The 26,626-nt window shown below is 45.9% G+C and overlaps 2 protein-coding genes and 1 pseudogene across 2 annotated transcripts; 2 read left to right on the plus strand and 1 right to left on the minus strand.

The window, feature by feature from the left end:
• Nucleotides 1–5,918: 5,918 nt before the first annotated feature.
• LOC128412146 (gastrula zinc finger protein XlCGF49.1-like) lies at nucleotides 5,919–9,250 on the minus strand. The gene is made up of 2 exons (XM_053385006.1): nucleotides 9,105–9,250; nucleotides 5,919–6,739 (listed from the first exon to the last, which is right to left on the minus strand). The coding sequence occupies exons 1-2, from the start codon at nucleotides 9,136–9,138 to the stop codon at nucleotides 5,985–5,987; spliced, it is 789 nt and encodes a 262-aa protein (XP_053240981.1). The 5' UTR covers nucleotides 9,139–9,250; the 3' UTR covers nucleotides 5,919–5,984.
• A 1,844-nt stretch (nucleotides 9,251–11,094) lies between these two features.
• On the plus strand, nucleotides 11,095–18,221 carry LOC128412314 (zinc finger protein 202-like; the record flags this gene model as incomplete). Its single annotated transcript, XM_053385219.1, has 6 exons — nucleotides 11,095–11,263; nucleotides 12,511–13,003; nucleotides 13,200–13,281; nucleotides 13,570–13,652; nucleotides 14,596–14,722; nucleotides 18,115–18,221. Coding segments are annotated over exons 2-6 (801 nt in total), but the record flags the coding sequence as incomplete, so codon positions are not given.
• Nucleotides 18,222–18,275: 54 nt separating this feature from the next.
• The window catches only part of LOC128412180 (zinc finger protein 850-like), a 28,104-nt pseudogene continuing 19,753 nt past the window's right edge, over nucleotides 18,276–26,626 (plus strand).

A 26,626-nucleotide genomic window follows, 5' to 3' on the forward strand; every position in this document is an offset into this window, starting at 1 on the left:
TGCTTCTTAAACGTTGAAAAGAGTCCTTTGTGTGGGGACATATGAACGGTCGCTCCAGTGTCGATTACAAACGCGTTCCCAACATCTGGCGTGGTTCCTTTCGCCATCAAAGCCTTTGCAGGTTTCACCATAGGCTTGGTATGACCTTTGCCTGACGCCTCAGGCTTTGCTGAGCGGCCCTTCGCTCCTTTTGGCTGACGTGGCTTCTTACAGTTCCGCTGAAGATGCCCAGCCTGTCCACAATTGTAACATTGGACAACGTTCAAGGCTAGAGCTTTCTCTCCAGTAGCCTCATCTGTGGGGGAATTAGAACTCCGTTCCTCCCTCCCCCTGTCCTTTACTTCCAGTGCAGCAAGCCGGTTGTGGTCATCCAGAACCACGGCACTCAGGGGAGGTGGATAGGGTAAGCCTCCCCCCTTCTTGGAATCCATGCTGAATCCAAGGGTCAGCTCTCACTTCTCAAGCCAGTAAAATCCAAAAGTTCTCTTCTGGGCTGTTTACTGCTTTTTACAGGCAGGCAAACCGCACGCTGTTTTCAATAGCTGCATAGGTAGTCAAAACAATTCCTCTTCCCAGGCTCTCTGAGCCATTTGTAACTTTCCAAGCCTTCTGGCTGTCGTTGCCTAGCAACCTGCTCGGGACGGGAATGTTTATCAGCCACAAGAATTCCTGGTATGCAAGCCTTTCTTTCAGAGCTGTTTTCTTAAACGCAGCTCTTTCTTGTGAACCAGAGAATAAATCTTTCTGCGTTCACTCTCTTTAGCCCGAAATTCAGCATACCTTTTGGGGCTCCTTTGCCTCTCGGTGTCCAGCTGTCTGTTTCAGCTTCTGGCTGCAGGCAGACGCTTCCTTTATCTCCTTAGGTGCAGAGGATGGCAACGATTCATCGACCTCTCACCTCTCATGCTGATTCACATGGATCATTAGCCATCGGCATTGCTACCAGATGTTGATTCAAGCCAGCAGAGCCAGCGAAGCTCAGAGGAATTTGGCCACCCTCCAGGTGCCCGGCTTGAATCCTTGTTGACCTCCTGTCTGCGACTCCCGGCAAGATCAAGGGAGGTCTCCCTCGGCGATTCTTCCCAACGTGAAGAAGAACACACCATTCCTCCCCCTCCCATCGCCAGGGGGGGGGAAGAGACAGACAGAAATATATTCACATAGTTTTATTTCTGTCTTTCCAGCAGTACAGAGAAAACATGTCTGTACTCTCTCATCCCAACTGCAGAGAGAGAATAACTCCACCCATGTACTTCCAGTACAGGGTCATGTGCCACTCTGAGCTAACATCCGGCGCTCAGTGCACTGAATAGACTGTCCCTGGTTCCCACGGTACAGTCCCAAAACATCAGCTTTCTGTTTACCATTCCAGCCACCTGGAGCTCGCTTCTGCATTGCTCCTTTTTCGTAACAGATGATGCCTTCCTGGAACAGATGGCCAAACATGCAAAAGGAAGGGAGATAGTAGTAATGGGGTACTTCAATTACCCGGATATTTGTTGGATGTCAAACTCAGCCAAGAGCATAAGGTCAAACAGATTCCTCACTGGCCTTGCAGACAACTTCATTGTCCAGAAAGTGGGAGAAGCAACAAGAGGAACAGCCATTTTAGATCTGGTCCTAACCCATGTTGATGACCTGGTCAGTGGGGTAGAAGTGGAAGGATCATTAGGCGTGAGTGATCATGCTCTTCTGAAGTTTACTATACAGCGGAAAGGAGCACCCAAGCATACTAGGACTCAATTTCTTGACTTTAAGAAAGCCGACTTCATAAAACTTAGGGAAGTGCTGGGTGAGATCCCATGGACAGTAATACTAAAAGGAAAGGGAGTTCATGATGGCTGGGAGTTTGTTAAGAGGGAGATAGTAAAAGCACAACTTCAGGCAATACCAAGGAGACGGAAACATGGAAGGTGCCTAAAGAAGCCAGGGTGGCTATCTAAAGAACTTTTAACTGAGTTAAGATTAAAAAGGGATGTGTACAAAAAATGGAAAAGGGGGGAAACCACCAAAGAGGAATTCAAACAAATAGCCAGCACGTGTAGACACAAAGTCAGAAAAGCTCAAGCACAGAATGAACTCAGGCTTCCTAGAGAGGTTAAAAGCAACAAAAAAGGCTTTTATGGGTATGTTTGTAGCGAAAGGAAGAACAAAGAAACAGTGGGGTCACTCAGAGGAGAAGATGGTGAAATGCAAACAGGGGACACAGAAAGGGCTGAACTCCTCAATGCCTTCTTTGCCTCAGTCTTCTCCGAAAAAGAAAACAATGCCTGACCTGAAGAATTTGGAGCAAATGATTCAGCAGAGGAAACACAGCCCAGAATAACTAAGGAGATAGTACAAGAATACTTGGCTAGTTTAGATGTATTCAAGTCTCCAGGGCCAGATGAACTGCATCCAAGAGTATTAAAAGAACTGGCAGATGTGATCTCAGAACCACTGGCAGTCATCTTTGAGAATTCCTGGAGAACAGGCGAAGTCCCGGCAGACTGGAGGAGGGCAAATGTTGTCCCTATTTTCAAAAAGGGGAAAAGGGAGGACCCAAATAATTACCGCCCAGTCAGTCTGACATCAATACCAGGGAAGATTCTGGAGCAGATCATTAAGCAAACAGTCTGTGAGCACCTAGAAAGAAATGCTGTGATAACCAATAGTCAGCATGGATTTCTGAAAAATGAGTCATGTCAGACTAACCTGATCTCGTTTTTTGACAGAATTACAAGCCTGGTAGATGAAGGGAATGCAGTGGATGTAGCCTACCTTGATTTCAGCAAGGCATTTGATAAGGTGCCCCATGATATTCTTGTAAAGAAGCTGGTAAAAGGCGGTCTTGACTATGCTACCACTCAGTGGATTTGTAACTGGCTGACTGACTGAACCCAAAGGGTGCTCATCAATGGTTCCTCTTCATCCTGGAGAAGAGTGACTAGTGGGGTGCCACAGGGTTCTGTCTTGGGCCCGGTCTTATTCAACATCTTTATCAATGACTTGGATGATGGACTCAAGGGCATCCTGATCAAATTTGCAGATGACACCAAACTGGGAGGGGTGGCTAACACCCCAGAGGACAGAATCACACTTCAAAACGACCTTGACAGATTAGAGAACTGGGCCAAAACAAACAAGATGAATTTTAACAGGGAGAAATGTAAAGTATTGCACTTGGGCAAAAAAAATGAGAGGCACAAATACAAGATGGGTGACACCTGGCTTGAGAGCAGTACATGTGAAAAGGATCTAGGAGTCTTGGTTGACCACAAACTTGACATGAGCCAACAGTGTGACGCGGCAGCTAAAAAAGCCAATGCAATTCTGGGCTGCATCAATAGGAGTATAGCATCTAGATCAAGGGAAGTAATAGTGCCACTGTATTCTGCTCTGGTCAGACCTCACCTGGAGTACTGTGTCCAGTTCTGGGCACCACAGTTCAAGAAGGACACTGACAAACTGGAACGTGTCCAGAGGAGGGCAACCAAAATGGTCAGAGGCCTGGAAACGATGCCTTATGAGGAACGGCTAAGGGCGCTGGGCATGTTTAGCCTGGAGAAGAGGAGGTTAAGGGGTGATATGATAGCCATGTTCAAATATATAAAAGGATGTCACATAGAGGAGGGAGAAAGGTTGTTTTCTGCTGCTCCAGAGAAGCGGACACGGAGCAATGGATCCAAACTACAAGAAAGAAGATTCCACCTAAGCATTAGGAAGAACTTCCTGACAGTAAGAGCTGTTTGACAGTGGAATTTGCTGCCAAGGAGTGTGGTGGTGTCTCCTTCTTTGGAGGTCTTTAAGCAGAGGCTTGACAACCATATGTCAGGAGTGCTCTGATGGTGTTTCCTGCTTGGCAGGGGGTTGGACTCGATGGCCCTTGTGGTCTCTTCCAACTCTATGATTTTATGATTCATATGATGTAAACACTGAGCTGCTAGTTTGCAGCTGCGTTGTACTCATATCCTGACAGTTTCTGGGGGTGGTCTTGGACTCCAGGTTGGGCAATTAAAAATGTCTATATAAGGGCTTGCACACATGGCTCGGGGTCCTCCTCCTCTCTCCTGCGTGTGGGTGGAGAACCCTGTTGCAACAGTTAGTAAAGAAGAGGCTTACTGGCTGCTTTGCTTCTCAATATTCTCTGGTCGGTCTCTGTTATTTTCTCCTACCGATAGAGAACCTACAAAAGGACTGTATATGGGCCCTTGGGTACCCCATAAGGAAAAAGGAGCAGGTTTTATTCCTTATATCACTTCCAATCATGTGTGCTGTGTTAGCAATTCTTCACTCCTCCCGTTGCTGGATATGTGGCTAGTATGTCACATGCCCCTGTTTACTTTCCTAGGATTGGGAAGTGTAAGAACGGAAGTCAGTCTTATCTCTTCCGCTCTGCTGTGCCTTTGCACTGTTCTTTGTCTGTCTGTTGCTGAAGAAGAGAGAGGATGCCATTATGGTCCGTTTGGTCTCGTCTGCAAATGTGATGAGCATCCCCTCAGTTCCTTCATCCATGTCATTTATCAAGACGTTGAACAACAACGGGCCCAGAACAGAACCCTGCAGCACCCCTCTGGTCACTTTTCCCCAGGATGAGGAGGAACCATGAAGGAGTCCTCTTTGGGTTCGGTCAGTCAAATCCACCTAAAAGTTACCTTTTTCAGCCTCATTTTAACAGCTTTCTCACATAAATATCACAGAGGACTCTGTCAAAAGCCTTACTGAAATCGAGATGCACTATTTCCACAGCAGGCCCCTGATCAACAAAGTTTGTAACTCCACCCAAAAAAAGAAAAGGAGAGATTTCTCTGGCTTGGCTTGTTTTTGAGAAAGCCATGCTTTCATCCTCTATGTTTATAATGTAAAATCTTCAGATGAAGGGCAAATAAATTTTAAAGAAGAATAAATGAGGATATAGACAAGCTGGAATATTTGCAAAGGGAGGTGATTTATGTATTTATTTAATCTGTAAACAACCCGACCCAGTGGTGCCGACTTGAATAAAATATTGGTTGGGGCCAGGTAAGTCCCGCCTTGCACTATCAATCACATGATGCATGCACACCATTTGAATGGCAATGTCTATAATGGCAGCGACTTTTTAAAAAAGTAATATTTTGAGCCAGTAGGTCAATTTCCCAGCAGCTCCTCTTGCCCCGGAGAACACTTCTAGCATTCCGTCTCCTCTACCTGTGGCATTGTTCAGCAGTGGGGAAAGTGACCTCTTCACACCGGATGTCCATTTGGTATGGCCCTTTCCAAGTTTGTCTTTCATTTGTTCTCCTGTGTGTGTTGCCAGTAGAAGCCAAAATTCTGTGGGTACTCTAGGTGGCGCAGAAAGCACCTAGAAGCTCCCTAGAGGTTGAAGTGCCAATCAAACTTCAGTTTTGCGCTCTGTAAATTCCAATTAGGAGTACTGGGGGTGGTTCAGATTCTGGGGCAGTGCTTTTAGCCAGCAGAGGGTGTCAAAGGGCCAGCCTACTTTCCCTTTAAAGCAAACTTGGGTCTCCAGCTGTTTTTGGACTAGAACTCCCATCATCCCTAGCTAGCAGGACCAATGGGGAGGGATGATGGAAACTGTAGTCCCGTGAGCTGCTGGGGACCCAAGTTTGGGAAAGCCTCCTTTAAAGCAACTTTTGCATTTGGCCCACAAAGATGGGACCTGTCCACGTTTGTATTTTCTTGTATTTTGTTTTTCTCATGACCTTTGTGCGGTTTTTAAAAAATTCTTAAAAGGGCAAATTGAAAGCGAAATTGTATGGCAAGTTGCAGAAGAATAAAATGTTGCATTTGAAAAAATACAAAGAAAACCTGGGGGTTGGCCTCCTCCAATATTTAATAGGGGGGTAAAAAGACCCCTAGGCATTTAAGAGCTGGCCGTATACCCTACACCCACAGGTCTCAGGATGCTTAAAACATAAAAACACAAAACATCACATGTTAAAATAGCATTAGATGTCAATAAGAAAAAGACCTGGTTAAAAAGCTGTGGATTTGCCTGACTCCTAAAGCTGTATACTGGTTTTTCTGACCTTTGTATGGATTCTTTGATGGGAAGTGAGTTGAGAGCTAACAGTGAAGCTCTTTCCACATTCCACACACTGATAAGGTTTCTCCCCTGTATGAATTCTTTGATGGGAAGTGAGGTGGGAGCTCTGACTGAAGCTCTTTCCACATTCCACACACTGATAGGGTTTCTCCCCTGTATGAATTCTTTGATGGGAAGTGAGGTTGGAGCCATGAGTGAAGCTCTTTCCACATTCCACACACTGATAGGGTTTCTCCCCTGTATGAATTCTTTGATGGGAAGTGAGATCGGAGCTCTTCCTGAAGCTCTTTCTACATTCCACACACTGATAGGGTTTCTCCCCTGTATGAATTCTTTGATGGGAAGTGAGTTTGGAGCTTTCAGTGAAGCTCTTTCCACATTCCACACACTGATAGGGTTTCTCCCCTGTATGAATTCTGTGATGGGAAGTGAGAGAGGAGCTATCAGTGAAGCTCTTTCCACATTCCACACACTGATAGGGTTTCTCCCCTGTATGAATTGTTTGATGGGAAGTGAGAATGGAGCTCTTCCTGAAGCTCTTTCCACATTCCATGCACTGATAGACTTTCTTTCCAATGATATTTTGTTGATGGGAAGTGGAATGGGAGCTCTGACTGCAGCTTTCTCCACACTCCAAATTGTTACGTGGCTTCTCCTCCCTGGGGATTTTATCATGGTCACCTTTGTTCTCAATTTCCGATTCATCACAATCTGCGATGGAGACAAAAAGGGATTAGAGCCTCAGGAACAAAAGGAAAAGAACTGTAAGAAGTTAGGTGTGTGTTCATTACCTGTGTTGTTTGTCATTAACCAACATATCTATTATGAGATTCTGTTGAATGTTGCTTTGTTTGATATAAAGTAGTGGTCAAAATTGTGGAAGACTTTGCCTACATGACAGAAGAAAATCATCTGGGTGTATACAAGACGATATGGTGCAATGTAATGGGAAGTTGAGTGCAAGGACTGGTCTAAATGTTAGAATTCTAAGGGAAAAGCCATTGTTATCTCTCCAACAAAAGGTTGAAAGATGAAACCCATGTTAACTGTACAGCAGAACAATGGGAAAGTGTTATTTGGAGCAATGAAACCCAAATCTCCTTGCTTGGTAGTGATGGCATGAAATACGCGAGGAGAAGAATCAGAGAAGATTTACATCCTACTTGCATTACACCGACCGTGAAACACCCAGACAGTGTGATGATCTGGGGTTGCATGGCAGCAAAAGGTGTGGGCAGAATTTGCATCATTAATGGGAATATAAATGCGCCAAAATGCATAAACGAAATACTTGAGCCCAAACTGAAGTGTGCCGCAGGTGATCTTTTCCCAGCTACTGAAGCATTTATATATATATAGAGAGAGAGAGTAGAGACATCACCTTGCCAACAAAGGTCTGTATAGTAAAAGCTATGGTTTTCCCAGTAGTAAGCTATGGAAGCGAGAGCTGGACCATAAAGAAGGCTGATCGCTGAAGAAGGACCATAAAGAAGGGTGATCACCGAAGAATTGGTGCTTTTGAATTATGGTGCTGGAGGAGACTCTTGAGAGTCCCATGGACTGCAAGAAGATCAAACCTCTCCATTCTTAAGGAAATCAGCCCTTAGTGCTCACTGGAAGGACAAATCCTGAAGCTGAGGCTCCAAGACTTTGGCCACCTCATGAGAAGGGAAGACTCCCTGGAAAAGACCCTGATGTTGAGAAAGATGGAGGGCACAAGGAGAAGGGGACGACAGAGGACGATATGGTTGGATAGTGTTCTCGAAGCTACTAGTATGAGTCTGACCAAACTGCGGGAGGCAGTGGAAGACAGAAGTGCCTGGCATGCTCTGCTCCAGGGGGTAACGAAGAGTCGGACACGACTAAACGACAACATATACATATATATTTATTTGCTATTTCAACAGGATTCACCTCTATGTCGTGTTGCTGCTGTGTGCAAAAGGTGCATTCAAGCTAATGATATTTCACTGCTGGAATGGCCTGAGAATAGTCCAAACTTTAACCCAATCGGAAATCTATGGAGCCGACTAGAGAAACTTGTTATTCAGAAGCAACCCAGCAATAAAGCCCAATTAACAGAGGCCATAATTCAGTCTTGGTTTCCCATTATTACAGCTGCAGAACTAAAAACTTGGTTCACTTCATGGGAAGGCGTTGTAAGGCCGTAATTAAAGCTAAACGTTACCAATGGTTACCAAAGGTTTCACGTTTTATCTTTATGACTGCTGTTCTAATAAATACTCCTTCATAAAATTCATTGCATTACATCCTTCATTAAATTATCTTTCCATTCCTATATAATTTTATGGTATTACTCCACACAAAACTGGTGTTATAAACTATCAAACCTCAGAAATACACCTTTCAAAATAGGTTTCCACAATTTTGGCCACTAGGAGAAGTTGTTCATTTTAAAGTTAATGTTCTTTTTATATGGGATCAGATTATTATTATTTATGTTTCTTGATTATATGTGTGTTGGAAGCCGCCCAGAGTGGCTGGGGCAACCCATCCAGATGGGCAGAGTAGAAATAAAAATTATTACTATTACTACAGTGGTACCTTGATTTAAGAATAGTCCTGTTCCGGAAAGTTTGTAAACCGAGGTACCACTGTATCATCATCATCATCATCATCATCATCATCATCATCATCACTGCTACTTCTACCTGAAATTCAATAAGCCTACCTCTTCTCTGGGATGAATTTTGTTTGGCCCAGTCATGGCATCCCCTCCATCTCCAATGTCAGTCGTCTCTTTGGGTCAACCCAAGACTGACAGGAGCAAAAACAAAAACAGAAAACCTGAAGCTACTTATCTTTCCTAACAATTCTGAAGCTGACATTTAAGATGGCCTGGGCAGTTGAGAGCAGCCCAATCGTGGTAGAAAAAGGAATAATTTGAGGAAGATTGTTCAAAGAAAAAACTGTAAGTTACTCTTTATTGTGGGGGTGTTAGGTTCCCAGGTGTTATAGGGGGCGCTGTTGAGCTCTGTGAAAATATATGAGGTTGATCCATAGAGGTATTTTTGGAATTTCCAGGCATATATGAGGATCCCACAGGGAGCCTTACCAAGAGAGGCCACGATCCCACGATTCTCCTCCATGACGTCCTTATGCAGAGCTCTCTGGTCAGGATCCAGCAACGCCCACTCCTCGGCTGTGAAACGAACAGCGACATCTTCAAAGCACACTGGACCCTAAAAGAAAAAGGGAAATGTCCTCCTGTGAGACAGCAGAAATATGATCTGCTCCACAATGCTCTGTTGTTTCCTTCCTGTAAATAGGATTGTTTTGCAGCACATTTTAATTATGGGTGCTTATTTTATTCTGCGTTTTAATTATGGGTATCCATAATTTGTGCAAATAGGTGGTACTCCACCTTGTGTTTTCCAAGTCATTCTGCCTACATAAGCGTTCCAGTTTGCCTGATGGCAGGATCCACTTTCTCCTCTCCTTGTGAGCTGTTCTGGGAAGGTTCCCTCCCAATGCCCTGGAACCAAATTAAAGGGGTTCAGGGGGGCATGGAGAGGGGGAGGAGGAAGGAATGGGGGCAGGCCCCATTTTTCATCTGATGGGGCTGGTTAGGTGAATCCAGGCCAATATTTGTTCTCGTTTGTCCACTGCTTTATTATTTTTTATGGATTAAGGGGGACAGGTGCCCCCCTGGCTACGCCAATGCCCAGATATCCTTTTGGGGGTGAGGCTCTTGGTTGGATTCTGAGCATCTCCCTCCCTTGGCCAGAAACCAGAGGAAGAGCTTGCAGGGAAAAGGGCTTTGCAGGAGGCAAGGAAGCTCCTCCTAGAATTCAGGGGTGGAGAGATAGGAGGGGATCCCAGGGTCATCTAGCCCAACCCCAGCAATGCAGGAATTTCAGCTAAAGCATCCATGGCAGATGGCCGTCCGATCTCTGCTTAGATACCTCCAAGGAAGGAGAGTCCACCACCTCCCAAGGGAGACCTTTCTCCTGCCAAACTGCTCTTAGATGTCCCTCAAGGCAGCGGGTCCTGAGTTCTAGCCCTGATGAAATAATCGCACTCAGCACTCAGCCAGAAACAATTACAATGTGAAAAACTTTATAAGAATAATTCAAAACATCAAAACTAACAAACTTAAGTCTCTGAAAGTCCTTACCCGGCGGAGAACAAGCTGAGCACTGTTCCAGAGTATTTTTCATTCTCATGTAATTATATCTATTTGAAAAAAGATTGGTTAATGAATAAATGACATATCTTTCTAATTTCGAGTGTTGAACTAATTGGCTGATGAAGAATTCAATGAAACAGTAGTTGTTATCTGGAAACACTGTTCATCAGAGTTCAGAGTTGGACTTGAGAACTGGACATTTGCTGATTATACAAAGTTTCACGAAGACGGGAGTGCCTGGCGTGCCTGGCGTGCTCTGGTCCATGGGGTCACGAAGAGTCGGACACGACTAAACAACAACAACATACAACAACAAAGTTTCACAGCTTGTTCTCCGCTGGGGAAAGTCTGGCACCATGATTCATTTAAGGACTTTCAGAAATTTTCAGAGACTTCAGTTTGTTAGTTTTGATGTTTTGAATTATTCCTATTGTAATAATTCCTATTGTATTGTAATTATTTCACATTGTAATTGTTTTTGGCCATCGTGTTGCTTCTGATATAGCTGACTCATATTTTGCAACACAGAAATAATTGCACTGGCTGCCAAGGAGGTACCAAGCGAAGTTCAAAATAAATCATACTCTCATCATGAATAACCAAAATTTTCTTATGCATGTTCCTCTGCAAACATACAAAAGTATGCAATTTCCCCTTCCAGAAATGCTTACTTGCTAATTCAATGGACTAAAAAAGGATGGTGGTTGTTATTATTTTTTACATTGATATACCACCCTTCATCAAGAGCTCTCAGGGACGTTTAAAACATAGAACATATTAAAAGTAGACAAATGATGCATCACCTCAAATTCTTTAAGGGAGGGAGATGCTCAGAGTCCAACCAAAAGTCCCCCCCCCGAAATCCATAAAAAATAATAAAAATCTGAGGATCTGCCAAGCGAGAGGGCTGAGCTGGGTGGACTCGGCTTGGCAAGGGTTAAAGGGAACTGAGCTGCCTTCCTAGAGAGGACAGGAAGCAAGGGGGGGCCAGGTCCTCCAGAGCCAAGGCCCCTCCCTCCCCAGTCCTTTCCTTGCTTTGGGGTCTCTCCTGCAAGGGCTGCCTCGCTGCCCCCTCCTGGGATCTGGTGAGTCTCCTCTCTCTCCCCCCAGAGGGTGCAGTGGGGAGACGGTGGGGGTCCCAGGGCTGCAGCAGGAGAGGGTGCCTGGGGGGCCTGATCTGCTCATGTGGGGGGGGACCCAAGTCAGGGAGGAGAGGGTCCTGCCAGGGAGGGGCCAGGTCTGCCACGCTCTCCTTCCTGGAGATCAGAGGATCCCAAACTCATTTGGCCCTCCGCTGCCCCCCCTTTCAGAAATGACCTCCCTTCTTTAAAGAAAGGAGTCCCTGGGACTTTAAATCTGTGTGACATCGCTCAGCCTCATTGCACAACAGAGGAAACATGTGCAAATGGTTTTCCAAAGCTGAACGAGGAGGTGGACTAGCCCCCCCCAAAAAAAAAACCCCACAGGGAGGGAGGAAGTTAAGGTGGGAGAGAAAGGCCAGGGATAAAGAGAGGGATCCCAGCCCAGAGTCTGGCTGCTGCATTGGGGACCAGTTTCCCAGTGTCTCCCAGGGCAGCTCCCCACGGAGGCCACGGCAGCCATCCCCTCGCACCCAGAGCAGGGCATCCCAGGACCACATCCTCTCTCTCCCAAAGGGATTGTTGCTGGCAAAGCAGCCGGAAATGGGCGCTGCTACTCACTGAGCCTCCAGGGACCTTGGCATCAATGGCTGTGTGTGTGTTAAGCTGGCTAACAGAATAATAATAATAAATTGCCCGCCTGAATTTCAAGGGAGATGTCTTTGGCCCCGTCCACATGACCCTCAGGGGGTTGGCCAGATACATTCCTGGCCCTCAGAGCAAAGAAAAAGGGACCCCACCCCAGGAGTCTTGTCTGGAGAGGGGCAGGAGTCTGTCTGGAGAGCGACAGAGAGTCCAAGTGCAAGAAAAGGAGACAGAAGCAGGGGGTGGGGGTGGGGAGAAACTCCTGAGGACCCCCGGCTGAGGACCCCCACTAGAGCCAAGCATCCATTTCCCACAAGATACAAATGACTCCTTTGACTTCATGCATTGACTGGGAGGCAGCAGAAACCAGGTTGATTAATCTGACAGAAATCCCTTCAGTTGCCTCCACAGTTTGCATTGCTAGAAGGCTAGAGACTTATTTCTTCTCCTCTTCCTCCTCCTCTTTCTTTTCAGAAAGATAGCTCATGGTCTGGGATCTGGTGCAGTCCAGCCCTTGTTCCTAGCAAGACTCATCCGTACTTGCTCAGGGAACCATTTTTTCCCCTGTCCTACAAATTCTGTAACAGAACAATGTATTTGCTTTGTAGGATTTGCTAGAGCTTCTCATTAAGACGGACAGAACTTGGCAGAAGACCAAAGGGTTCCTTCCGATCTCTCAGAGGCTTCCTGAGACCACAGATGGATGAGCGAGACTCAGCTGGCCCTGAAGCAGGAAGAGACCATGCCAGCCGAACTGGGAGCGGTGGGGGATTATGGGAAAACCCAGTGCAGAAGATCCTGGGTGAGGAGGACACACTCCGCTCAGAGGTGCAGAGCCAGCAGTTGAGGCAGTTCTGCTGCCAGGAGGCCAAAGGACCCCGAGAGGTTTGCAGTCGACTCTACCACTTTTGCCATCAGTGGCTGAAGCCGGAAAGGCACACGAAAGCTGAGATGCTGGACCTGGTGATCTTGGAGCAGTTCCTGGCTGTCCTTCCCCTGGAGATGGAGAGCTGGGTGAGGGACTGTGGAGCGGAGACCAGTTCCCAGGCGGTGGCCCTGGCCGAAGGTTTCCTCCTGAGTCAGGCAGAGGAGAGAAAGCAGGTGAGAGAGACTTTCCTCTGGATACTCCCAAGGGGCTCCAAACAGGACAGAGAACATCCCATAATGGTCTGCTGATGGCCCATCCTTTTTCTGGGAAAGAATCCATGGAATGAGATCTAGCACCCTTCAAGTCTTTGTCATTCTCTTTCTAGTATTTCTCCCCATTCTCTGTTTTGAATCCTTGTTTCTTTCTCAGGGAAAGGATCTCTTTGCAGAAATGGACCTGGATTCCTGTGAGGCAGAGAGGCCTCCGTTGGACACCAGAGAGAGGCCACTGGGTAAGGAGGAAGGTGGGTTTTCTCCACTGGTCTCATTCTCTTAGTTTTCCAATTCATCTGAGGGTTCTTTTCATCTTGTTTTGGGGGGAGACAGTTGGGAACAAGGGTCCAGAAGAGGGGAGATGTATTTCTGCACACACACAAAAAACATATGAAATGGGCACAAACCTCCAAATGCTCTCAGCAGGTAAGGATTTCTAAAGGCCCATCTGCAGTTAGAGATGCCCTGTTTCACCTGTCAGAGAAGCAGGCACTCCTGGCGTCCTGCTTACCTTTTTTCTCTTGCAGGTGACAGAAGGATGCCAGCAAGACCTCCTGATCCACCTTTTCATGGGGGCAGAAGGGAAGCAGCGGCTGTGGAACCAGATCAGGTCAGGGGAAGCTGCCTTGTGGGGACAGAGGCCGAGGGATGGAGCAATGTCATGGACTGGTTGGGCACAGAGGAATGGTGGGAGGAAGCAGCCGGGGAACCAGGAAGGGAAGACGGCTCAGAGCCGAAGGAGTGGAGGTGGAGGAAGGATGAGCGGGTAGAGGGAGAAGAGGGAGAAGCCTGGGAAGAGGAGGTGTCAGAAGCTAAAGGGGAAACAGGGCTTAGTGAGCTGGGAGACTCTGTGGCAGAATGCAGTGCAGAATCAGAGGCAGAAGAGGAAGGAGGTGAGTGGGAGAGGAAGGTTGAGAGGCTGAGGTGAGTCAGGAGAAGGAGCAGCCACCGGGGGCTCCCTCTCCTTTTGCCAGAAGTCACCCTCCCTGCTTGTCTCTCAGAGCCTGGAGACCCCCTGCAATGCAGGAATCTGCTAGATCATCCAAGACAGATGCCCATCCAAAAGAGGCTTATTTTATTTCTAGATTGATCACTGAATGCTAAAATTGTTTTCTAGGCAGTGGACAAATGAGAACAAATAGTGGCCTGGATTCACCTAACCAGCCCCATCGGCTGCAAAATGGGGCCTGCCTCCCCTTCCTCCCCCTCCCCATTCCTCCATGAACCCCTTGAATTTGGCTCTAGGGCATTGGGAGGGAACTCCCCAGAACAGCCCAGGAGGAGAGGAGAAAGTGGATCCTTCCATTGGGGAAACTGGAATGCTTGCCTAGGCAGAATGACTTGAATAACACAAGCTGGAGTACAACTTATTTGCACAAAAACGAATACCCATAATTAAAATGCAGATTAAAATAAGCATCCATAAATAAAATGTGCAGCAAAGCAATCCTATTGAAACAACACCGCAATTTACAGGAAGGAAACAACAGAGCATTGTGGAGTAGATCATATTTCTGCTGTCTCAGAGGAGGACATTTCCCTTTTTCTTTTAGGGTCCAGTGTGCTTTGAAGATGTCACTGTTTGTTTCACGGACGAGGAGTGGGCGTTGCTGGATCCTGACCAAAGAGCTCTGCATAAGGACGTCATGGAGGAGAATCGTGGGATCGTGGCCTCTCTTGGTAAGGCTCCCTGTGGGAACGTTATAGCTGCCTGGAAATTCAAAACATACCTCTATGGGACCAACCTCATATATTTTCACGGAGCTCAACCGTGGCCCCTATATCACCTGGGAACCTAACACCCCCACAATAAACAGTAAATTACAGTTTTTTCTTTGAACAATCTTCCTCAAATTATTCCTTTTTCTACCATGATTGTGTTAGGATATTGATGTTCCGTTCCACCTAAACAGATGTGTGGAGCTATTGTATGTCACATGTCTGTTTACATTCCAGCACAGCTTGCTGGCAACTTCCGTTTGTGTATAGCTTTTGCCTCATGCTTCCTGCTCTTAGACATGAAGGAGAGCAGACATGTTTTTCTTTGTCTTGATCTATGCTGAATAAACTGCTTGTAAATATGCTTTACATATGCCTGTGTCCACCCTTCTGTCGTGAAGAGTTAATTATTCTGCTGATTAGAGGGTGCTCCAGCTTCTGAAGAGTCCTGAAGCTGCGGGTCGCTGTTTGATGCTGTTCCGAGGACCGGAGTTTGCCCGGTTACCGGCCGGTGTGCTGGAGCCAGCTGGGGGCCTGCCAAATGCCCCCGTTTCCCTTGGACGCATCCCAACAGATTGGGCTGGTCTGAACTTCAGAGGCCATCTTAATGTTAGTTTTTATTGTTCAGCTCTGGCCCTTGAGCTGATACGGCTCATCTTGCCTTGAGCCCAGCAGAGTAAAATCCCAGAGTCCGCAAACGAAAGGATGAAGCAGGTATGGTGCTACATTGTGAAAAGCTTTATTCCTGAACTATGCTGAGAGCATACAAATATACATCTTGTCTCTGTGAGAAGCAGAGAGCAACTCTTAACGAAACAACAGAACAAAGAAACAGGAAACCAGTGAACGTCACATCCAGTCTCCCTTTCCCGTGGGAACCCAACAGTAACTTTACTGTGGAATGGAAACATAGTCCCATGACTTGCAGCTTCTGCTCAGTGAGGGAAACAGAAACTAACACTTAAATGTCAGCTTCAGAATTGTTAGGGAAGCTGAGTAGCTTCAGGTTTTTGTTTTTGCTCCTGTCAGTCTTGGGTTGACCAAAGAGACGACTGGCAGCGAAGCTCAGGTGCTGCCAGCCAGAGAAGAAGCGGGCCTGGGGAGAGGAGAGTTAGCAGTGGAAGGCAGAGAGGAGGGGGAGAGGAACTGTCATCTGAGCTCTGAACAAAGGGGAGAAGAAAAAGGGAGACAGAGTGACAGGCAGCTGTGTGAGAGCTACAGGAGTGAGTCAGACCCTGGAATGCAGGAAGCATTCTCTGCCAAATTTAAAGATACTGGAAGAGAAGGTGGGGGCTTCCATGCTGGGGAAGGGGGAGGAGCTCAGTCTGAGCAACTCCATCTTGTGGGGAGGACGATGAGCAGAGGAGCTCCGTCCAAGTTTGTTGTTTTAGCAATAAATCTGAAATTATTAACATCCAGAGTCCTCTCACGTTTGTGGGAGAGAACAAGGACTGACATTGGAGATGGAGGGGATGCCATGACTGGGCCAAACAAAATCCATCCCAGAGAAGAGCTAGGCTTATGGAATCTAAGGTAGTAGTAGCAGTGATGATGATGATGATGATGATGATGATGGTGATGATGATGACACAATGGTACCTCGGTTTACAAACTTAATCTTTTCCGGAACAGGACTGTTCTTAAATCAAGGTACCACTGTAGTAATAATAATAATTTTTATTTATACCCTGCCCATCTGGCTGGGTTGCCCCAGCTACTCTGGGCGGCTTCCAACACATATATAATCATGAAACATAAATAACACTAATCTGATTCCATATAAAAATAACATTAACTTTAAAATGAAAAACTTCCACTAGTGGCCAAAATTTTGGAAACCTTTTGTGAAAAGTGTTTTTCTGAGGTTTGATGGCTCATAACACCACTTTTGTGTGGAGTAATACCATAAAATTATATAGAAACGGAAAGATAATTTAATGAAGAAAGTAATGCAATGACTTTTATGAAGGAGTATTTATTGGAACAGCAGTCATAAAGTGAAAACGTGAAACCTTTGGTAACCATTGGTAACCTTTAGCTTTAATTACGGCCTTACAACGCCTTCCCATGAAGTTTTTAGTTCGGCTTTATTGCTGGGTTGCCTTTGATTAACAAGTTTCTTTAGTCGGCCCCATAGATTTCTGATTGGGTTAAAGTGTGGGCTATTCCCAGGCCATTCCAGCAGTGAAATATCATTATCTTGAATGCACCTTTTGCAAACAGCAGCAACACGACATAGAACTGAATCCTGTTGAAAATATATAAATGCTCCGCTTTCTGGGAAAAGATCACCTGCGGAACACTTCAGTTTGGGCTAAAGTATTTTGTTTTATGTATTTTGGGGCATTTACATTCCCATTAATGACACAAATTCTGCCCACACCTTTTGCTGCAATACAACCCCAGATCATCACACTGTCTGGGTGTTTCATGGTCGGTGTAATGCAAGTAGGATGTAAATCTTCTCTGATTCTTCTCCTCGCGTATTTCATGCCATCACTACCAAGCAAGGAGATTTGGGTCTCATCGCTCCAAATAACACCGCCCCATTGTTCCACTGTCCAGTTAACATGGGTTTCATCTTTTCAACCTTTGTTTGAGAGATAACAATGGCTTTTTCCTTAGAACTCTAACATTTAGACCAGTCCTTGCACTCAACTTCACATTACATGGCTCCATGTCATCTTGTATACACCAGATGATTTTCTTCTGTCATATACGCACAGTCTCTCCACTCGTCCATCATCACTTGCCTTTGTGCACCTTTCCCTGCCTTAAGTCTGATTTTGTAGTGACTGAGTCTCCTTATACCTCTTCCAAAATATAGAAATGCCAGCTTTGGTTATGTTTTCCCCAATCTCTCTTCTAATTTCTTCATAACTGTAGCCTTGTTCACTTAATAGTACAATCTTACATCGCTTTTTGGGTGACCAGTCAACGTTTTGTGCTATTTCTATAATTTGATTATGTTTTACAACGTAAGCAAATTGTGCTTCATTTTTCTGGTTATTTGGCTATAATGTTTGATAGAATACGGTATAATTAAACAAACTTTGTTGAATTGCATTCTTGATCAAATTATCTTTCCATTGATATATAATTTTATATTAGTACTCCAAAAGAAGCAGTGTTTTGAGCCATCAAACCTCTGAAATACACTTTTCTCCAAAAGGCTTCTGCAATTTTGACCACTAGTGTATATGAAACAAAGTATCATTCAACGACACATCAGAATCTCATAATAAATATGTTGATTAATGACAAACAACACATGTAATGAACACACACCCAACTCCCTTCAGTTCTTCTCCATTTGTTCCTAAGGCTCTAATCCCTTTTTGTCTCCAATGCAGATTGTGATGAAACGGAAATCGAGAACAAAGGTGACCACAACAAAATCCCCAGAAAGGAGAAGCCAAACAAAAATTTAGAGTGTGGAGAAAGCTGCAGTCAGAGCTCCCATTCCACTTGCCATCAACAAAATGTCATTGGAAAGACACTCTATCAGTGCATGGAATGTGGAAGGCGCTTCAGTCAGAGCTCCCATCTCAATTCCCATCAAAGAATGCACACAGGGGAGAAACCCTATCAGTGTGTGGAATGTGGAAAGAGCTTCAGTCAGAAATCCCATCTCACTTCCCATCAAAGAATTCATACAGGGGAGAAACCCTATCAGTGTGTGGAATGTGGAAAGAGCTTCACTGATAGCTCCTCTCTCACTTCCCATCAAAGAATTCATACAGGGGAGAAACCCTATCAGTGTGTGGAATGTGGAAAGAGCTTCACTGATAGCTCCTCTCTCACTTCCCATCAAAGAATTCATACAGGGGAGAAACCCTATCAGTGTGTGGAATGTGGAAAGAGCTTCAGTCAGAGCTCCTCTCTCACTTCCCATCAAAGAATTCATACAGGGGAGAAGCCCTATCAGTGTGTGGAATGTGGAAAGAGCTTCAGTAAGAGCTCCTCTCTCACTTCCCATCAAAGAATTCATACAGGGGAGAAACCCTATCAGTGTGTGGAATGTGGAAAGAGCTTCACTGATAGCTCCTCTCTCAACTCCCATCAAAGAATTCACACAGGGGAGAAACCCTATCAGTGTGTGGAATGTGGAAAGAGCTTCAGTCAGAAATCCCATCTCACTTACCATCAAAGAATGCACACAGGGGAGAAACCCTATCAGTGTGTGGAATGTGGAAAGAGCTTCAGTCAGAGCTCCTCTCTCACTTCCCATCAAAGAATTCATACAGGGGAGAAACCCTATCAGTGCGTGGAATGTGGAAAGAGCTTCACTCATAGCTCCTCTCTCACTAACCATCAAAGAATTCATACAGGGGAGAAGCCCTATCAGTGTGTGGAATGTGGAAAGAGCTTCAGTAAGAGCTCCTCTCTCACTTCCCATCAAAGAATTCATAAAGGGGAGAAACCCTATCATTGTGTGGAATGTGGAAAGAGCTTCACTGATAGCTCCTCTCTCACTTCCCATCAAAGAATTCATACAGGGGAGAAACCCTATCAGTGCGTGGAATGTGGAAAGAGCTTCACTCATAGCTCCTCTCTCACTAACCATCAAAGAATTCATACAGGGGAGAAGCCCTATCATTGTGTGGAATGTGGAAAGAGCTTCAGTAAGAGCTCCTATCTCACCTCCCATCAAAGAATTCATAAAGGGGAGAAACCCTATCAGTGTGTGGAATGTGGAAAGAGCTTCAGTAAGAGCTCCTCTCTCACTTCCCATCAAAGAATTCATACAGGGGAGAAACCCTATCAGTGTGTGGAATGTGGAAAGAGCTTCACTCATAGCTCCTCTCTCACCTCCCATCAAAGAATTCATAAAGGGGAGAAACCCTATCAGTGTGTGGAATGTGGAAAGAGCTTCAGGAAGAGCTCCTCTCTCACTTCCCATCAAAGAATTCATACAGGGGAGAAGCCCCATCAGTGTGTGGAGTGTGGAAAGAGCTTCAGGAAGAGCTCCTCTCTCACATCCCATCAAATAATTCATTACAGGGGAGAAACCCTATCAGTGTGTGGAATGTGGAAAAACCTTCAGTCAGAGCTCCCATCTCACTTCCCATCAAAGAATACATACAGGGGAGAAACCCTATCAGTGTGTGGAATGTGGGAAGAGCTTCACTGATAGCTCCTCTCTCACCTCCCATCAAAGAATTCATACAGGGGAGAAACCCTATCAGTGCATGGAATGTGGAAAGAGCTTCAGTCAGAGCTCCCATCTCACTTCCCATCAAAGAATTCATACAGGGGAGAAACCCTATCAGTGTGTGGAATGTGGAAAGAACTTCAGTCAGAAATACAGTCTCACTTCCCATAAAAGAATCCATACAAAGGTCGGAAAAAAACATTATACAGCTTTTGGAGCCTGGCAAATCCGCATCTTTATAACCAGGCCTTTAGCTGATTGACATCTACTGCCCTTTTAACATGTGGTTTTTTGTGTTTTTATGTTGTAACATTCCTCAGACCTGTGGGTGTAGGGAATAGGTGCCAACTATTAAAGGCCTGGCGGTCTTTGCCCCCCCCAATAAAATATTTGAGGAGAACCTCAAGTTGGCTGCCCGATTTATGGCGGACGGAAGCTCTTTTGGCACAATGAGCCCCGGCACTTTCAAGATTGGGGTGATCGTGAGAGCGTTGCGGAACCCCGAAAAATACCTCAGATTGAGCATTCTGAGAACCTGGTGTTCCGGCGGGTACCCTTAGCAACTCCCCTGCTTCCCAGTAAGCGCTAGTAAGAGCTCTGAGAGCGAGAGGGATTGGAGACGGTACTGTGGAATCGACTCGCTTCCTTCATTGCGCGAAGCTCCAAAGTCCGGTGATCGTGAGTGACCAATTTCTCGGACTAAATTAAGATTGGAAAAGTGTGAGTAAAAAGGATTTGCATTTGGACATTAAATTGGACTGGAAGGGATTTAAACACGGAGGTCAATCCCTTTCCGCTCAAGTGAAAGTGAAAGCAGTTACCGTTGACTAAAGCCGTAACTTTAAAAGACTTGCTAAAAACTTTCAAGGAAATATTCCAAGCCCCTCTTTCTGCAGGGGGAAGGGGGGAGGATTTGACTGAATTGGGACCCTGCATGAGATAGATTTGACAGAGAATAGACTCTTGCTTTCTGGAAGCAGACCTCCCAGTGAGGAAAGGCTAGACTCCATTATTACGTCACAAAGGGAGAGGATACTTTCAACTTTTGTTTTCCTCTTTGGGGATTACAAAGTAACTGCAGCTGTCTGAACTCGCTGAAACATTGTACAGTGTATCTTTTACCTTCCTGGAATTGTTTACAATAGTTCAAATCAATTTTGGATGCTTTTCAATAGGAATAAGAAGAGTAAAAGATTGGCGATAGGTGAAGGGGATCGAGATCCGGATATGCTCGTACCCCTTCCAATCTGCGCCCCATCCCGAGGGACGAGGGTAGGGTGAGCAAGGATTACTCACCTCCGTCACTGGTGTTGTGCAATGCCAGGTCTATAGGCAACAAAACCGCCACTCTGTGAGATTTCTTTACCTCGCAGGGGGTCGACCTGGCTTGTGTGACGGAGCCCTGGGTGCGCGAAGGGGAAACTGTTACCTTACGAGAGATGGCGCCCTCGGGTTTCTCCGTCCTCCACCAGTCACAGACTGTGGGCCGGGGGGTGTGTGGCATTATTAATCCGGGAAGATTGTTCTTTCAGGGCTCTACCATCGCCATCGATCCCCGGCATTGAATGTGTTGGCCTAGTGTGGGGCTCTGAGGTGGGCTTGGCTGTCTGACTGGTGTACCGGCCACCTAGCGCACCAGCAGCCACCCTGTCAAGCCTGCTGGAGGCGGTGGCCGGCTGGGCCTTGGAGTTCCCTAACCTATTGGTATTGGGGGACTTCAACATCCATGCTGATGCCACTCCCTCCTCACAGGCTCTGGACCTGGTGTCTTCCATGGTGACGCTAGGGCTCTCCCAGTTTCTTTCGGGCCCCACACATCAAGCAGGCCACACGCTGGATTTGATCTTTGATAGATGTGATCATGTCTCCTTCGATGAAGGTGCCATGGTCTGATCACTACGCTCTGAAAGCCAGGATTGACTTTCCACCCCCACCCGCAGAGGCTGATGGACCCTGATAGATTTCGTGAAGCCTTGCGGGACCTTGCTCCCCCTGGCAACTCATTGACTGAGCTTGTTGAGGTCTGGAATATCCAGCTCCTGGCAGCCATAGATGAGATCGCACCTAAGCGCCCTCTGCAACCCCACAGAAACCGGGCTCCCTGGTTTACCGAGGAGCTCCGGAAAATGAAGTGGGACCTCAGACGGCTAGAGCGAGTATGGCAGGGTGCCTGTGATGGAGCCTCAAGAACATCTTATAGGGTTTTTATGAAAACCTATGAGATGGCAGTGAAGGCCGCTAAGAAGTCTTACTTCTCGGCCTCCATTGCATCCGCTAGCTCTCGCCCGGCGCAATTATTTAGTATAATTAGGTCTTTAACGTCCCTTGAAGGACAGCCAAATTTAAATAACAATCTGACACACAGCTGTGAGGCATTTGCGCGCTTTTTTGCGGAGAAGGTCCTGTTGCTCCGCTATGACCTCCCTGCCAATTTGGATACAATAAAGGAACTGGAGGCCCCTCGACTGTCCTCGGGTCCAGTATTGGACCACTTTGACCGGATATCCCCAGCCGATGTGGACAGACTCCTCCGAGCTGGAAAGCCCACCACCTGTCCTCTTGACCCGTGCCCGTCTTGGCTGATTAGAGCGTGTCCAGACGTGGTGCGGACCCCCCCTGGGGGATATCATCAATTTGTCCCTTGGCACCGGGATATTCCCAGGGGAACTGAAGGAGGCAGTGGTGCGCCCGCTCTTAAAGAAAACATCATTAGATCCCTTAGAGCTATCCAATTACCGCCCGGTTTCAAATCTTCCATTCTTGGGTAAGGTGATTGAGAGAGTGGTTGCTGAACAGCTTGGTAGGTTTCTGGATGAAACATCAGCTCTGGATCCATTCCAGTCCGGCTTCCGTGCTGGTCATGGGATCGAGACGGCTCTGGTCGCCCTAACAGATGATCTCCGCAGGCAGCTGGATCGAGGCGGGTCGGGGCTGCTGATTTTTCTAGACCTGTCAACAGCCTTCGACATGGTCGATCACGAACTCCTGGACCACCGCCTTGCCGACGTGGGGATTCAGGGCACAGTCCTTTAATGGCTGCGCTTGTTTCTCTCTGGTCGGGAACAGAGGGTGGCGCTTGGGGGGGAATTGTCATCGCGCCACTCCTTGGTGTGTGGAGTGCCTCAGGGTGCGATACTCTCCCCGATGCTTTTTAACATCTTTATGTGCCCCCTCGCCCAGCTTGTCCGGAGTTTGGGGCTGGGTTGCCATCAGTATGCCTATGACACCCAACTCTATCTGTTGATGGAGCCACTGTGATCCATGTGATGGTCACCTCCAGACTGGATTATTGTAACTCGCTGCCCTTGAGCCTGACCCAGAAACTCCAGCGGGTGCAGGATGTCGCGGCGAGACTCATGGGGTCTTCGCTGCGAGATCACATTTATCCAGTACTATACCAGCTGCACTGGCTCCCGGTGGAGTACAGGATCAGGTTTAAGGTGCTGGTTTTAACCTTTAAAGCCCTATACGGCCTAGGACCCTCGTACCTATGGGGCCGCCTCTCCTGGTATGCCCCACAGAGGAACCTACGGTCTGCAAATAAAAACATCCTGAAGGTCCCAGGCCTCAGAGAGGTTAGTCTGGCCTCAACTAGAGCCAGGGCTTTATTGGCTGCGGCTCCAATCTGGTGGAACGCTCTGTCACAAGAGACTAGGGCCCTGCAGGACCTGACATCTTTCTGCAGGGCCTGCAAGACAAAGTTGTTCCACCAGGCCTTTGCTCAGGGCGCAGCCTGACTCCCTCCTCTGGCAACCTGCACAGAATTTTGTAACGGTTGCCATTAATTTGATTTTAATTAATTTTTATAATGAAATGTTTTTAGAATGTTGGATTATTTGATTGTTTGATTATTTGATTGTTGTTAGCCGCCCTGAGCCCAGCTTCGGCTGGGGAGGTCGGGATATAAATAAATTTTATTATTATTATTATTATTATTATTATTATTATTATTTAAAAGAATAAGACTTTGAAAGGGGGGAGCTGCTGAGCTGCCTGTTGCCGTCTGTGTACTAAAAACCTGTGGACTGAGTCTAGGTGAGCGGACCTTGAAACTGTGGAATAGTTATGGCTAATGGTGTAGATAAGCCTGAGAAAAGCAAACCTAAAGATAGAAGAGGCTCTAAAGCACTAACTTTTGAAGAGTCGGTGATGCAAATGTTGACTGAAATAAAAACAGATGTAAGAGGAACCCAGCAGAGCCTACAGGAGCTTAAACAAGAATTTGTAGATTTGAAAAAAGAAATACAAGAAGTCAAGACAGAAGTTACAGGTCACAAGAAAAGATTGTCGGAATTGGAAAGTCCCTGAGAGTCCCTGATGTGGAGAGGACCCAACAGGAAGCGCTTAAGGCAATTGCTTTTTTTGCCTGGAAGAATCTGGGACCGGAAAGAGGAGGAGACACAAGAAGATTGGAAGAAATTTAAAGAATATTTAGCTAAATATTGTTATATATGTTAATGAGAAGTCACTTGGAAGTAACAAATAGGCTTAGGACTAAAATATGAACGTGTTGTAAAATATGAAGGATTAGAATACTAATAAAAGAGACGAGGATAGTAAATAGGAGATAATTTTATTAGAAATATGATTTTGGAGAACTGTAACAAGGTGATACAATGAAATTCAGTTGGGGGGGACTCGATGAAGTCACTTAACAATGTAAGGTAAATTGGGTTTTGAAAGGAATAATTGTTTCTATGTTTTTCTTTTGTATTCTAATGTGTTCTCTTTTGTTGTGTGTTGTGTTGTGTAATGTCATTTCTTCTTAGAAATTTGGAAAAGCAATAAAAAAAATGTGGGGGGAAAATTGAGGAGGCCACCCCCCAGGTTTTGTTTTTATTTAAAAAATGCAACCTTTTATTCTTCCACAACTTGCCATACAATTTCTCTTTCAATTTGCCCTCTTAAAATATTAAAAAATAAACACACAAAGGTCATTAGAAAAACAAAATACAAGAAAATACAAACGTGGACAGGTCCCATCTTTGTGGGACAAACGCAAAAGTTGCTTTAAAACAGGTTTCCCAAACTTGGGTCCCCAACAGCTCCCGGACTACAGTTCCCATCATCCCTCCCCATTGGTCCTGCTAGCTAGGGATGATGGGAGTTGTAGTCCAAAAACAGCTAGAGACCCAAGTTTGCTTTAAAGGGAAAGTAGGCTGGCCCTGTGACACCCTCTGTTGGCTAATTGGAATTTATAGATCGCAAAATTGAAGTTTGATCGGCACTTCTACCTCTAGGGAGCTTCTAGGTGCTTTCTGCACCACCTAGAGTACCCACAGAATTGTGGCTTCTACTGGCAACACACACAGGAGAACAAATGAAAGACAAACACAAGGGGCAGGAAAAACCTGGAAAGAGCCATACCAAATGGACATCCGGTGTGAAGAGGTCACTTTCCCCACTGCTGAACAATGCCACAGGTAGAGGAGATGGAATGCTAGAAGTGTTCTCCGGGGCAAGGGCAGCTGCTGGGAAATTGAACTACGGGCTCAAAATATTACTTTTTGAAAAAGTCGCTGTCATTATAGACATTGCCATTCAAATGGTGTGCATGCATCATGTGATTGATAGTGCAAGGCGGGCCTTACCTGGCCCCCACCAATATTTTATTCAAATCGGCACCACTGGGTCGGGTGGTTTAAAATTAAAAGAATACATAAATCACCTTCCTTTGCACATGTTCCAGCTTGTCAATATCCTCATTTATGCTTTTTAAAATTTATTTGCCCTTCATCTGAAAATTTTACAATATAAACATACAGGATGAAAGCACGGCTTTCTCAAAAACAAGAGAATATATTTTTGGATGGAGTTACAAACTTTGTTGATCAGGGGACTGCTGTGGAAATAGTGCATCTCGATTTCAGTAGGGCTTTTGACTGAGTCCTCTGTGCTATTTATGTGAGAAAGCCGGTAAAATGAGACTGAATGAGGTAACTGTGTGAGAGATGTGCTGAGAGTGCTAGCTGAGATAAGAAACTCCGGGAATCCAGCAATCTGTACAGTGATTTATTTGCAGCTTCAAAGTATTTACAAGAGTTCAAAGAAACACTCCATCACAATGAGTAAGTTGCCTCGAATGGCTCCTTCCGCTTCCCCCCCCAGCAGATCCACCTCCTAAGCCCAGCCCCCCTTCTTCCTCTGCTCCGAGAGTCCCGGAAATGGCTCCCCACTCCCAGTTTCATTGTCTCCTAACAGTACTTTGTCTCCAAGGAATAGCAACTGCTGATTAAAGGCACAGGATCTCTCTAAGTGCCCATCTTCTCCCCCCTCTCCTTCTTCTCTGCCTCCAATTCCCTGACAAACTGTTAGGTGGATTTGACGGACCGAACCCAAAGGGGGCTTCTTTATGTTTCCTCCTCATCCTGGGGAAAAGTGACAATAGGGGTGCTGCAGGGTTTGGACATGTCTTGAGAGAGATGTCTTTGCCTTGGCCTTTCTATGGGATTTTTATTATTATAGGCTCTGGTCTTGGGCTCTAGGAAAGTTGCTCAGTTGCAGCCTGGATACACTTGCCCAATTCAAACAGAGTCCAATTAGAATTTATATAGCCCCATGGTTCTCAGCTTTTCAAACCAATCTGTGAAAAACCATTCTAAAAAGGTCAGTTGTCCAAATTAATCAATTTAATTCTATAAGGGACCATTCCTGCTAAATCAAAGCATATACACCTTCATGTATCTGATGTTTAATGGATCCTGAAGCTT

Source organism: Podarcis raffonei, chromosome 4 (genome assembly GCF_027172205.1).
Source record: "Podarcis raffonei isolate rPodRaf1 chromosome 4, rPodRaf1.pri, whole genome shotgun sequence".
Lineage (NCBI taxonomy): Eukaryota > Metazoa > Chordata > Lepidosauria > Squamata > Lacertidae > Podarcis > Podarcis raffonei.

What these genes read in the sequence shown, in the direction of transcription:
- LOC128412146 (XM_053385006.1), bottom strand. Translation starts at nt 9,138, where the DNA reads ATGGAGGAGAATCGTGGGATCGTGGCCTCTCTTG. An exon ending in TGGGATCGTGGCCTCTCTTG is followed by an intron (nt 6,740 to 9,104) that starts GTAAGGCTCCCT and finishes TCTCCATCGCAG; the next exon opens with ATTGTGATGAATCGGAAATT.